The following is a 14,048-nucleotide window of genomic DNA, read 5'->3' as shown; positions in this document are numbered from 1 at the left end:
CCTAAATTGTTTTTCACAAATATCAATCAAATCTATTACATCCAAGCGGCAACACCCATTGGAAAAATAATTTAGGGCTACATTGCACCAAACTGGCAGATTTCTTGAAACTGCCAGAAATGTTGGCAGGTTTGGAGTTTTGAGGGTGGTGGGTGGTTAGGTTGTCTGAAATTTTACAGCTACTGCTAGCTAATATGCATTAATTTCAAAACATTTTGAGGATACTGATTGTTTCATAACAGCTGAATAATATATTCTAACTTGTGCTTAGAACTTTATAGTTTGATGTGATTAATACTTACATTCTTCATACTTGTCATAGGAAACATCTGAGCAAAATTTAGATTTTGCGTTGTCTATTGATAAAGTACCCGTTAATCTTAAAAGAATCAGATATTTGTGACACTAAAGCTATATTTTTCTATTAGACTCTTACTGTTCAAACTAGAATTAGGAGAATCCTGGTGTATGATGGAGGTTCTGTCAGCCACAAAAGTAAATATTGGACATTTTCTTGGAGTATCAATTCAGTTACATATTTTTCTGATAAACAAATATATTATAGGATAGAATGCAAAATATGAATGATTTCTAAAAAAATTCCTTGGGAGGCTGGGCGTTGGGCCTAGTGGTAGAGTGCTTGCCTAGCATGTGTGAAGACCCAAGTTTGATTCCTCAGTACCATATACATAGAAAAAAGCTGGAAGTGGTGCTGAGGCTCAAGTGGTAGAGTGCTAGCCGTGAGAAAGTCCAAAGACAGTGCTCAGGCTCTGAGCCCAAGTCCAGGGTTGGCCAAAAAAAAAAAAAAAAAAAAAAAAAAAAAAAAAAAAAATATATATATATATATATATATATATATATATATATATATATTCCATGGGGCTAAGGATGTAGCTCAGGGATAGAGTGCTTGCTTTGCATGGTCACGGCTCTGTGTTCCATTTCTAGCTCCACAAGAAGAAAAAGAACTGTTTCCCCCCCCCCTTTTTCCATGATTTGGAAGTGTTCCAAGACCACAGTATTTTGAGGCCAAGGCTCACAGGCTTCAAGTTAGGTTGCCCAGTTTTTCTTCTGCATGTTGTCAAAGCCAATCACAAGGCTGTGAGTTTAGCTCAAATGATGGTAGAATATTTGCCTAGCAAGTTAGAGGCCCAAGGTTCAGTCCCTAGTAACACATGCTCATGTTTGTGTGTGTGCATACACACATATACACAGATACAGAGTGATTCATAGTGTTTTTCCAAATTTAAAGAGTAAGCCAGTAATTTTTTTTGGTGGGTGATATAAAGGCTATATGACCTTTAAAAACAAAATCTACCATCTACTCTTGGGAGAGTTATTTCTCTAAGCCTTTTTTTAAATCTACAAAATGAGGATGATACTAATACTTTCTTTTCATTCTGGATTGGTTATAAGGATTGTGTTACATGATGAGGAATGGGTACTGCTCATGTTTAGAGCTTAGAAAATAACCATGTTACTGTCTGTTTCTGCCTAAGGTTTTTTTGTTTTGTTTTGTTTTTGTTTTTTTTTGCCAGTCCTGGGCTTAAGAACAGGGCCTGAGCACTGTCCTTGGATTTTTCTCAAGGCTAGAGCACTACCACTTGAGCTTCAGCACCACTCCGGGCTTTTTCTAAGTATGTGGTACCAAGGAATCGAACCCGGGTCTTTGTGCATGCTAGGCATGCACTCTACCACTAGGCCAAACTCCCGGCCCCTGGTTTTTTTTTTTTTAATTTAAATGTAGTCTTAGTATCTCAGGTGGAGGTTGGTACATATATTGCCTTGTGTTATTTCCCTGTTTTAAATTCTCAGATGATGATGCTGGGGCTTGAAGTCAGGGCTTGGGTGCTATCCCATAGGCTTTTTTTTTTTTTTTTTTTTCTGAAGTCTAGTCCTCTACTGCTTGAACCACAATTGTAAGAGTCTCTTGGGTTTGCTGCCCTGGAGCCTTATGTTCCTTCTGTATGCTGTGCCTGTGACATAATTTTTGCTAAAGCTTATAAGTAAGCCACAAAAGGATCAGGCCAGTGCTTTTGTAGGTTTCCTAATATCTAGTACTTAAATGAGGTTTAAATGAAGAACTTTCATTTAAAAGAAGACATAGACATCTCTGATTTACTCCAGTAAGTACTTTTACTCCAACTGTGAGAGTGAAAATGGGAAAGGAAACAACTCTCCAAGTATATGGCCTCACCATTGACTGTTTTTACATGGGGAAGATTTTAATTCCTAGAACAGTTCAAAGAAACATCTCAATTTTTGTTAATCTAAAAAAAAAAAAAAAGAAAGGTTTAGAGTTAACTTGCAGATGGAGTTTTAAAAGCAATAAAATATATTTTTATATTAATGGTCACTTTATTTTCAAATTCCAGGAAGTATGAATACTGAACTTTAACTTGATCAAGAAAATGTTGAAAACTTAGTTGAAAGAGGTTCTGTTGCTTTCTGTAAGTGGAAAACTTTAAGATTTTTTTTTTTTTTTTTTTTTTTTGCCAGTCCTGGGCTTAAGCTCAGGGCCTGAGCACGTTCCTTGGACTTTCTCAAGGCTAGAGCGCTACCACGTGAGCCTCAGCACCACTTCCAGCTTTTTTCTATGTATATGGTTCCCAGGAATTGAACCCAGGTTTTCATGCATGCTTGGCAAGCTCTCTAACACTAGACCATACTCCTGGACTATTGTGGAAAACTTTATAATAAAAATTCCTTTTCTTTTAAAAGCTTGGGATTATTCCTTATTATGGAAAATAAATGTGATTGCTTCTGTACAGGAATTAGGTTTAACTTGCCTAATAGCAAGAAGTCGGGGTACAGTGTGGAAAGGTAAAAAAAAAAAAATCTCACATCTGCTGTTACATGTTGTTAACTCCCTTAGCAGACATTAAATCATTTCAAGTACAATAATAGTGTGGGAGGTAAATTAACTAACCATTAACAATCTTATAAATACACAATTAACATGCCAACATTTATATGACACATTGATGGGGCAGCAGTAATTTTTGATTGGGAGTTTGCAGACCTTTTAGAAGCCTCAGGCTGTTGCTTATTCAGACAAGTTAACATAGATTCCAGGTGAGGGGGCTACAAGTCTGCCTGACAGAGGGAAGTATGGTTAGTAGTTTGAAAAAGTCTAGGAAGGGGAATTTCTTTTTAATCATTTGACTAGATGAACATTTTATGTCCTATCGTTGCTTGTGTCAGATCCTTAGGGTATGAAGATATACAAGGGAAGATTCATTTGCTTAGGATGAGTTATTTGAAGAAACAGAATATTTGAAGTATGGACTTGGAAGTGAAGTTGCATGAATCATTAGGGATTTTCAAAAATCCACTTAAGCAGGTAGGGGTATTACTAGTTGGTTATGCACTTGCCTTGCATGTGTGACCCCCCAGCACTGTAACAAAACAAAACAAAGGATGTACTTAGTCCTAACTGAGTATATAAGATAGTCCTCTATGGTTTCAGGTCAAAAAGTAGATGTTTCTTTCATGTGTGTATTTTTTGAACTTTATTTTGATTTTGGAACAACTATCATATGTACTACTTATTTCTTGCTGTTGTACAAATCACTGCTATATTAGTAGAGGGAGTGAAGGGTCTGTCTACTGCAGAACATATTCCCTGTTTTTCTTTTTTTTTTTTAAATATATGTTTTATTTTATTTATTTATTTATTTATTTTTATTGCCAGTCCTGGGCTTAAGCTCAGGGCCTGAGCACTGTCCTTGGACTTTCTCAATGCTAGAGTTCTACCACTTGAGCCTCAGCACCACTTCTGGCTTTTTTCTATGTATGTGGTACCGAGGAATCGAACCCGGGTCTTCATGCATGCTAGGCAAGCACTTTAACCACTAGGCCAAACTCCCGGCCCATATTCCCTGTTTTTCATCTTTCACTAAGACCCATGGGAGCAGTTTTTCTCAGACCTTAGAACTTGAAAGAAGTGATGCTGTGGCTCAACGTGGTAGAGTGCTAGTCTTGAGCAGAATTGCTTAGGGACAGAGCCCAGACCCAGCTTTGCTTGTTTGTAAGCAGACCACTTGTTTGCAAGCTCTATCACTTGAACCACCACCGTGCTGGTTATTTTGGAGATACAGTTGAGTGAATTTTTTTTTTTGTCTGGATTGGTCTCAAATCAGGATCTTCAGATCTTAGTCTGGTGAGTAGCTAGGATTACAGGCATGAATGTATAATTTACTGGCATGAATCATATTCACATTATGTTGTAGGTATCATCACAGTTCATGTCCTGCACTTTCCCTTCTCCCTAGTCGAAAATATGCCCATTAAACAGCTTCCTGTTCTTTACTCCTTCCAGCCTGTGGCAGCCCTAATTCCCCTTCTTATCTCTGTAAACTTGACTGTTCTTGGTATCCCATGCAAGTGTTTATTCTTCAGTGACTGGCTTATTTTACTTAGTATATAAGAACCTTAAGGGTCATCAATATTGACGCATATATTAGAATTTAAAGGCTGAATAATATCCTTTTGTTTTGATTGTTGTTTTGTAGTACTGGGTCTTATGCATACTCGGTAAATATTCCTACATTGACTGAGTTACCTCTTCAATCCTTTGGGCTGAATATTATTTTGTCCTATGTGCGTGCTACATTTTGTTTATCTGTCTTGTACCATATAGAGTACATAGTATCTGTACATGTTTAATGGCATATGCACTATTAATAAATACTTAGATTACGGGGCCGGGAGTTTGGCCTAGTGTTAGAGTACTTGCTTAACATGCACAAAGACCCAGGTTTGATTCCTTGGTACCACATACATAGAAAAAAGCCAGAAATGGTGCTGTGACTCAAGTAGTAGAGCTCTTGCCTTAAGAAAGTTCAAGGACAGTGGGTGTCCAGGCTCTGAGTTCAAGCCCCAAGACTGGCAAAAAAAAAATACTTAGGGGCCGGGAGTTTGGCCTAGTGGTTAAAGTGCTTGCCTAGCATGCATGAAGACCCGGGTTCGATTCCTCGGTACCACATACATAGAAAAAAGCCAGAAGTGGTGCTGAGGCTCAAGTGGTAGAGCTCTAGCCTTGAGAAAGTCCAAGGACAGTGCTCAGGCCCTGAGCTCAAGCCCAGGACTGGCAAAAAAAAAAAATACTTAGATTACTTTTAGAGTTTCAGTATATATTACATTTTAGTGTAATTATCTTCTTAGTATTATTCCTGTAAGGGGTATTGCTCAGAGGATATTTACATTTTACATTTTGGTAAATATGATCAGATTGCTTTTTTTTTTTTTTTGCCAGTCCTGGGCTTGAGCTCAGGGCCTGAGCACTGTCCTTGGACTTTCTCAAGGCTAGAGCTCTACCACTTGAGCCTCAGCACCACTTCTGGCTTTTTTCTATTTATGTGGTTCCGAGGAATCGAACCCGGGTCTTCATGCATGCTAGGCAAGCACTTTAACCACTAGGCCAAACTCCCGGCCCTGATCAGATTGCTTTTTAAAGCAATTTTTACTCCTTTCTAATACACACTAGGGTATCCTTTTTTTGTTGTTGTTGTTTTTTCCTGAACCCTGGTCAGTATTAGTTTTGGTTTTTTTTTTCTCTTTGTACAACTTAACAGAAAAGAACTTTCTTTTTTCTGTCCTGAATGTCTTTGTTTTAGAAATCAACTGTATCTTCAAATGATACTCAACTGCCTTTAAGAAGATTTAAGAAAATGTTCTTGAATTCTGAAAAGCAAAATCAGTTGGTATTGTCTTAAGGTGACCGTTTTGAAGGGCACATTGAAAAAAGCCTCTTGCATCTGTATTAAAAAAGCAGTAGTCCTTTCTTAATCTCATATCTGACATGCTTACATATGACTTACCTTGACAACAAAATTGGATAGTCATTGGTAGTTGCAAAGCAACACATATTGAATTCCTGCCATGTGTAACATCTGGGTTGTTGTTAGAGCTGTGGGGTTATGGCTCTTGTCCTTGTTTAACTTATACTCTATGTCTTCAAGAACACCTAATAGGAGGTAGCAGGTGATATGTACACAGCACATTTTTCCGGGCATTCCTGTGAGAGTTCCCTATCAGTACTGATCTTGAATAAATATCCATTGAGCAAATCATACAGATTCCTCAATGTGTGAGATCCTAGTGTGTGTGTGTGCATGCCTGTGTGTGCACGAACACTGGTTATTGAGGCTTAAACTCAGGGCCTGGGTATTGTCCCTGAGAATTTTTGCTCAAAGCTTGTGCTCTGACTTGAACTCCAGAGCTGCTTCTGGCTGTTTTTTGTTTGTTTGTTTGTTTGTTTTTTGTTTTTTTTTGTGATTAATTGGATAAATCTCAAGGACTTTCCTGCTGGGCTTGTCTTTAAACCACTATCATCAGATTTCAGCCTGCTGAGTAGCTAGGATTACAGGCTAGAGCCACCAGCACCCAACTGAGTGTTTTCAGGATGCTTTGAGTTTTTTCCTGTTGGGGAGTTGGAGTGCACCTCTTTCCTTTTGCTGTAATGGACCAGAATCATTGGGGTGGGTCTTGGGGCTTGAACGCTGGACGCTGTCCCTGTGGAGCCAAGCCCCACTTCCAGTTTTCTAGTGATTAATTGGAGATAAGAGTTTCAGGTCCTTTAGTTGGTGGGCTGGCTTTGAACCTAGATCCTCAGATCTCTGCCTCCTGAGTAGCTAGGATTACAGGCATGAGCCTCAGGGAGCCCCGGCCTGAGAAATAATTTTTATCTAGGGTAGTAAAGTATGCTTTCATTTCACCTTTGCCTTATGACCTTTTAGTGCTAGAACACTCATCTAAGTTGTAATTTCTTTTTTGTCATTGTTGGTCGTGGGGTTTGAACTCAGTCAGGACACTGTCCTTTAGCACTTTTGCTCAAGGCTAGTCTCTGCCACTTTGAGCTACAGCTCCACTTTCAGTGTTCTGGTGATGAATTAATTGAGAAGAGTCTCTCATGGACTTTTCTTCCCAGACTGGGTTTGAACAGTGATCCTTAGATCGCAGTCTCCTAAGTTGCTAAGATTACAGAAGTTAGCCACTAGCTCTTGGCCAGTTATTGAAGATCTGGATTTTTCAGGGAGAACTAATGTGAAAGTGGAAGCTCTGCCCACTCCTAGCATCAGTTGCCTTCCTTCCACTGTTACAGTCACATTATGGTTATTGCAGCCCTGGCAGTCTGTGATTCTGTGACAAACACTCTTATTTACAAGCAGTTTTATGTATTTGATTCTACCGTTATATGTGTGAAATTTAAATGTTCTTGTTTAATTTTATCAGTTCTTAGATTGATATATTTCGAATCATACATTAACATCTCTGACCAAATATCTCAAAACGTGACACTTACTCCCATGGTATTTGGGGATGTGTTAGGGTTTGCATTACCATGTTCATTATGGCAATTCTAAATTCCCTGTGCATTTTCTATTCGCCCCAGTGTAAAAGTAGTAGTCAATGAATATATTTAAAGGGGAAAAAGTAAATATTAATATACTTGATTATTCATGCTTCTCTGTTAAACTTCCTTATATCTGTGTCTTTAAGATCTGCTATGATGGAAGAAAAAAAAATCTCTATCTCTGCCTTCCCACTAATCCCAACCCTCCTTCCCCCTTCCCTCCCTCTCCCTTTGCTTCATACTGGAGCTTGAACTCTTGGCTCCTTTCATACTCGTTTCATACATCCCTGCCCCAGACAAAAATATTTTATTTATTTATTTTTTTTTTTGCCAGTCCTGGGCTTGAGCTCAGGGCCTGAGCACTGTCCTTGGACTTTCTCAAGGCTAGAGCTCTACCACTTGAGCCTCAGCACCACTTCCGGCTTTTTGCTATGTATGTGGTACCGAGGAATTGAACCCAGGTCTTCGTGCATGCCAGGCAAGCACTTTAACCACTAGGCCAAACTCCCGGCCGACAAAAATATTTTAAAACCTCAGTTGGCTATAATGATTTATTAAGTAGATTTTCTCTTACAAAATGCATGACAATAAAACCTGGTGTTACAGGAATTGATCCAGTGTTGATCCAGTGGCTTCTCTCTTGGTAGGCAGGTCACTTATCAGCCTTGGTTATAGATTGTTGCTTTTTGTTTTCTTTTTCTTTTCTCTCTCTCTCTCTCTCTCTCTCTCTCTCTCTCTCTCTCTCTCTCTCTCTCTCTCTCTCTCTCTTTCTCTCTCCTCTCTCTCTCCTCTCTCTCTCCTCTCTCTCTCCTCTCTCTCTCCCCCAGACCTTGAAGTCAGAACACATTGTCCTTGGGCCTTACCACTTGAGCCATGCCACTATGTATGTGCACCAAGGAATAGATCCTGGGTCTTCTTGCATTCTAGGCAAACACTACCACTAGGCCAAACTCCTGGCTTTTTTTTGTTTTTTTTGCCAGTCCTGGGCTTGGGCTCAGGGTCTGAGCACTGTCCTTGGGTTTTCTCAAGGCCAGCAATCTACCACTTAAGCCATAGCACCACTACTGGCTTTTTTCTATGTATGTGGTACCGAGGAATCGAACCCGGGTCCTCATGCATGCTAGGCAAGCACTCTACCACTAGGCCAAACTCCCGGCCCCTGGCTTTTTTTTTTTTTTTTTTTTAATAAAAATCTTCTAAGATTATTTTTAGGAACATTACCAATCTAGCTTTCACATTTCTTGTACTTAGGAGTTTTCATAAGTACAGGAGGATGGTGGTAGATGTAGTGGCACAAATCTTGTTTTCTTAGCTAAACAGAAGGCATAGATAGGTAAATTATAATTGGAGTCTGGCCTTGAGCCAAATTATGACAAGCTTCAAGCTCAGGGCTAACACGCTACCGCTCGACCCACAGTGCTACTTGTGACTTTTTCTGTTTGTGTGGTACTGAGGTATCAAACTCAAGGCTTCACACATTCTAGGCAAGCTTTCTACTACTCACATCTATTTTTTTTTAACCTAAATGTTGTGCCATCTATTCTGATCACCTAAATTATCACCTACATATTCTCTCATCCTGGAATCTCCCATTTTCTAAATGAAGGACAAAAAGACGCTCAAAAGGTTTAAGGCTGGGTGCAGTGGCTCCTAGCTACTTACAAGGCTGAGATCTAAGGATTGCAGTTCAAAGCCAGTCTGGGCAAGGAAGTCTCCATAAGACTTGTTTTTTTTTTGCCAGTCCTGGGCTTGAGCTCAGGGGCCTGAGCACTGTCCTTGGACTTTCTCAAGGCTAGAGCTCTACCACTTGAGCCTCAGCACCACTACTGGCTTTTTTTTTTTTTCCTATGTAATGTGGTACCGAGGAATCGAACCCGGGTCTTCATGCATGCTAGGCAAGCACTTTAACCACTAGGCCAAACTCCCGGCCCCCCTTTTTTTTAAAAAAAAAAAAAATAAAAGCTTATTTTTATTAGAATTAGGAATGTTCTTTCCCTGTGGGAAACCTGAACAGTCCAGTTACAATGAAAATCTAAGAACAGTCATTTCCACAGCACAGGTACTCGGTGCACAACATTACAGGGCTAGGAGCATTTCATCAATTCACCAATCATCTGATTGTCTCACCAATCTACCCCATCCCATCCCCCAAGTGCTCTGTACTAGAATGTGTAACTAAAGGATGTGATAAGTCCTTTTCTTTCTTTCTACTAAATTTCAGCTCTGAAATCATAGGTGAACCACGTTACACTGCAGATTCAACCATTTCAAATCAAGTCAGCCTTTTTTTTTTTTGGCCAGTCCTGGGCTTGAGCTCAGGGCTTGAGCTCAGGGCTTGAGCGCTGTCCTTGGACTTTCTCAAGGCTAGAGCTCTACCACTTGAGCCTCAGCACCACTTCCGGCTTTTTTTCTATATATGTGGTACCAAGGAATCAAACCCGGGTCTCTGTGCATGCTAGGCAAGCACTTTAACCACTAGGCCAAACTCCCGGCCCCAAGTCAGTCTTTTGAATCTGTTATGTATATGTGTGTCCATGAGACTTATCTCCAATTAACCACTAGAAAACTGGAAGCGGTGCTGTGGCTCAAGGGGTAGATGGTAGCTTTGAACTGAAGAGCTCAAGGATAATGCCCAGGTTCTGGGGTAGGGCAGTAGCCTTGAGCTGAAGAAAGAGCTCAGAGACAGTGCCCAGGCCCAGAGTTCAAGCCTCAGAACAGGGCGGGGGGGGGTGAGTTGGGGGGGTAGAACAAACCCCCCAAAATTGGCTTCTCATGGGGCAGCCAGAAACAGTTCAGAAAAGCCCTAGCTCTACCTGGCACAATCCTATCTTCAAATGTGTTTTTTGAGCACATTTATAGTGGTGGTATACTTTTTATAAAATCCCTAGTAACTCAGAAAGCAATGTCTTGCCCTTTTAAACACTCTACATCCATGTGACAGGAGGAGAAATGTAAACTGATGAAATACAGTTTCTTACTTTAGTACATCATTTGAGGAAAATACAACTTGTTCCCTCACGACCTTATAAAATAATGAGACTACATGGGAGTGAAGGGAGAGAGGAAAGAGAATTTATTGTCCTAACAGTAGTTATGTGCTTTGACTTGCCTGACTAAGGAGTTACTATTATTTGTTTTACAAGAGCTCAAGCTTTCCTCTCTGATACCATGGAGATCTCATTGACTAGTGTTATAGCCCCTAGTGTTTATAAGGATTTCCTTTCAGCTTAGATTTAATCCCTTTAAACTCCTAGGTCCAGGGATAAATGTTGATTTTTCAAGATAGCATTTTACCACATTGAATGTGTTTGAAAAATGATCCAGTCATTTTCTTCCTTATTCTTAAATATTGCTGTGTATATCATGTTTCTAGGTAGGTGAGCTGGTGGAACAATATGAAGAGGAGAAAATAGCCTTTTAAGGAAATTGGCCTACAGAAAGGATGGCCTTCTTGGACAATCCAACTATCATTCTAGCTCATATTCGACAGTCACATGTAACCAGTGATGACACAGGAATGTGTGAGATGGTCCTCATTGATCATGATGTTGACCTAGAGAAGATTCATCCTCCTTCAGTGCCTGGAGAGAGTGGTTCAGAAATTCAGGGAAGCAATGGTGAGACTCAGAGCTATGTATACGCCCAGTCAGTGGATATTACCTCAAGTTGGGACTTTGGTATTAGAAGACGCTCAAATACAGGTAAACATTGGTTTTTAGCTTTAAATAAACGAACACTCTTATGGGATGTTCTTGTGTGTTAATGGGACCATGCATGTGTCAGACTGGGAGGGAATCAACAGCAAAGTACCTCTGGAGTGCTGTCCTTAGAAGAAAGTAGATGGAAAAGGAAAAGGTAGGTAAGAGAGGAGAGACATGTGGAATGCTTTCTTTCTAAAAAGTCACCACGTAGAAAGGGAAGTGGACTAGTTTGGTGTGTCTTGCCAGATGAACATTAAATCCCTGCAGTAGGTAGATTACTGTGGTGGAGGCTGATTTATAGGTGATGTAATAAAGGCCCTTAGCACTCAGAGCTGGCTAGCCAAGGCCAGTAGTCTATAGCTCCAGGCAGTTCTTGCTCCTGGAGGAATTGAGGGTGGGGGAGTAGCCTAAGCCTGTTGAGCATTCCTTAAGCCTAATTGTAATAAGAATTCCCTTGTCAGGTGTACAATTTAAAAAGGGATTCCTATTGTAGATGTTTCTTGCTGACCTTTGTAGTTTAAAAATGCTTACGTTTTGTGTATATGTATATCTATCATATATGTATGTATAATGTATATTATACACACATTATAGATGTATGTATATTATGCCTTTGGATTTTTTTTTTTTTTTTTTTTTTTTTTTTTTTGCCAGTCCTAGGCTTGGGCTCAGGGCCTGAGCACTGTCCTTGGATTTTTCTCAAGGCTAGAACTCTACCACTTGAGCCTCAGCACCACTTCCGGCTTTTTCTAAGTACGTCGTACCAAGGAATCGAACCCGGGTCTTCATGCATGCTAGGCAAGCACTCTACCACTAGGCCAAACTCCCAGCCATGTCTTTGGTTTTTATATCTAGTTTTTAGCTCTTAAAAGTTTCTCACTACCCATTTTCAGGCTTATGTTTTTTTGATAGGAGAATGTGAAAAAGTAAGATTTTTATGTAAATGAATTATTTAAAATACATACTGTAGTTCTGTTATGACAGGGTATTGTAAAAGAATCATTTTTTTGGATCATCAAAAAAATATAATCTCCGCTGGGTGCTGGTGGCTCATTACATATAATCTCAGGAGGCTGAGATCTGAGGATCTCAGTTCAAAGCCATCCCAGACAGTCCATGAGACTCTTATCTCCAACTAAACACCAGAAAAGTGAAAGTGGCACTGTGGATCAAGTAGTAAAGCACAAGCCTTGAGCTGAAGAGCTCTGAGACAGTGCCCAGGCCTAAAGTTCAAGCCCCACAACCGACCAAAAAAAAAAAAAATCTCACTGGGTGTGGTGGTTCACAGCTGTAATCCTAGCTACTCAGAATGCTGACAGTCAAGATTCAAAGCCACCTGCACAAAAGAACCTGAGACTCTATCTCCAACTAACCTCTAGAAAACGGGGAAGTGGGATTTGGCTCAAAGGCAGGGAGGTAACCTTGAGCTGAAGAGCTCAGGGACAGAGCCCAGGTCAAGTTCAAGCCCCATGACACCTTTCCCCCCTTCCCCCCCCCCCTCCCCCCGCAAAAAAAAAAAAACCAAAAAACAAATCTCAAATCAGCAATAACCTGCTAACCCTAGGAAAGATAGTAGCACAAAGGTAAAATGATCCACATAAAGTAATATTGTAGGTAGAGCTGAATACAATTCACAGTGAAAGGCACATTAAGGTTTTGTCTAAGAATTCAGCATCAGTGATATTACAAAGAATAATTTGCTTTCATGAAAATAATTAATTGTATTTCCCAGTATCTAAACTAACTGTTATCAAAATAGGGGTTGAATATAATTTAGAACCATTGATTCTCAGTTCTCTAGTTGAAGCTGACTTCCTTGCAAGTTATTGAGATGGTATCTTATATGACAAGTTGAATGGATTTCTGTAGGAGAATGGTGCTAAATTGAGAGCTTTATGATTATATTACTTTGGCTGTACCTTTCACATTTATTAATTGCAATTGAATGCATTTTTCTTCAATGGGATTTGGTTAGATATAGTGACATTGTCAGAATGCTTTTAGCAGTATAGTTTCAATTTCTGGCAAGCATATTTTCAGTCTTTCCTTAACATAATGCTGGGGCTGGGGTATGATTTCCTACCTTGAAAGTGGTTGAAAACAAAATATCTGTTACATATTTTCCATTAGCAATGTATCCAAATAGATTGTTGAAGATTAGCAAGAGAAAATGAATTTTAGATGACGACATTGATTCTGATTTTCTAGTCCATTGTGATCTTGATGCAGTGTTGTTAATGAATGCCAGTGACATTTCTTTAAAGGCTCAGCTCACTGATTTTTGAGGGTTGATGACCTGATAGTGGCAAAATAATCACGAATGCATAATTTTAAGTGACTCTTGGAGTCAGACTTTCTTTTGGTAGCACTAAGGTGCTAGTAATTAATTGAGAATATAAGTTGTCCTGGTGACCCAAGGTATTTACTTTTTTAATCCTTTCAGCATATCTTAAAATTTTTTAAAAGAAAAATTGTTCTTTTTAAGATTTGACTAATGTACAAAGATACAAATCATTTATTTTACTACCTATAAACTGTTTCAGCCCACTGAAGAAAAGCTATGCTAATTTATATAGCTTTGACATTTTATAATTTTCATGATTTTTAGATAAAGGATTTTATATTTAAAACTTTAATAGTCTAGTCTGAGTTCATTTATCTTTAATTTTTGAAACGGGTAGAGTAATTCATAACAGTAATTTTATTCCTGTAATGTAATATTCACTTCAGTTCATTTGTGCATTAAAATTCCTTTAAGACCGTTATTAATGATTTATATAATGAAATGTCATATTAATCACAGAAGTTTTCACATTTTATTATTCTCTTCCATGTTAATACTATCTTTATGATCTCTATTAATGTTTTATATCCTCTAATTTCAATTATAAATCAAGAATATTTTCATGTTTTTGTTGGTATTTGCTTTTCAGGGGTGCCACCTTTAAAATTTTATGACTTTTTCCCTACATATGCAATATAAAACATCT

The 14,048-nt window shown here is 39.0% G+C and overlaps 1 protein-coding gene across 6 annotated transcripts in view; it reads left to right on the top strand.

Moving 5' to 3' along the window:
• Mapkap1 (MAPK associated protein 1) overlaps window positions 1-14,048 on the top strand; it is a 233,782-nt gene that overhangs the window by 17,547 nt on the left and 202,187 nt on the right. For all 6 annotated transcript variants that reach the window (XM_090330646.1, XM_090330643.1, XM_090330642.1 and 3 more), the window contains exon 2: window positions 10,731-11,058. In XM_090330646.1, coding sequence (XP_090186772.1) covers window positions 10,800-11,058 — 259 coding nt within the window. In that variant the 5' untranslated portion in view covers window positions 10,731-10,799. The remainder of the gene's footprint in view (window positions 1-10,730; window positions 11,059-14,048) is intronic.

The sequence above is a fragment of the Megascapheus bottae genome, chromosome 3 (genome assembly GCF_031878675.1).
Source record: "Megascapheus bottae isolate mThoBot1 chromosome 3, mThoBot2.hap1, whole genome shotgun sequence".
NCBI lineage: Eukaryota > Metazoa > Chordata > Mammalia > Rodentia > Geomyidae > Megascapheus > Megascapheus bottae.
This window is presented reverse-complemented; position numbering and strand designations above follow the sequence as displayed.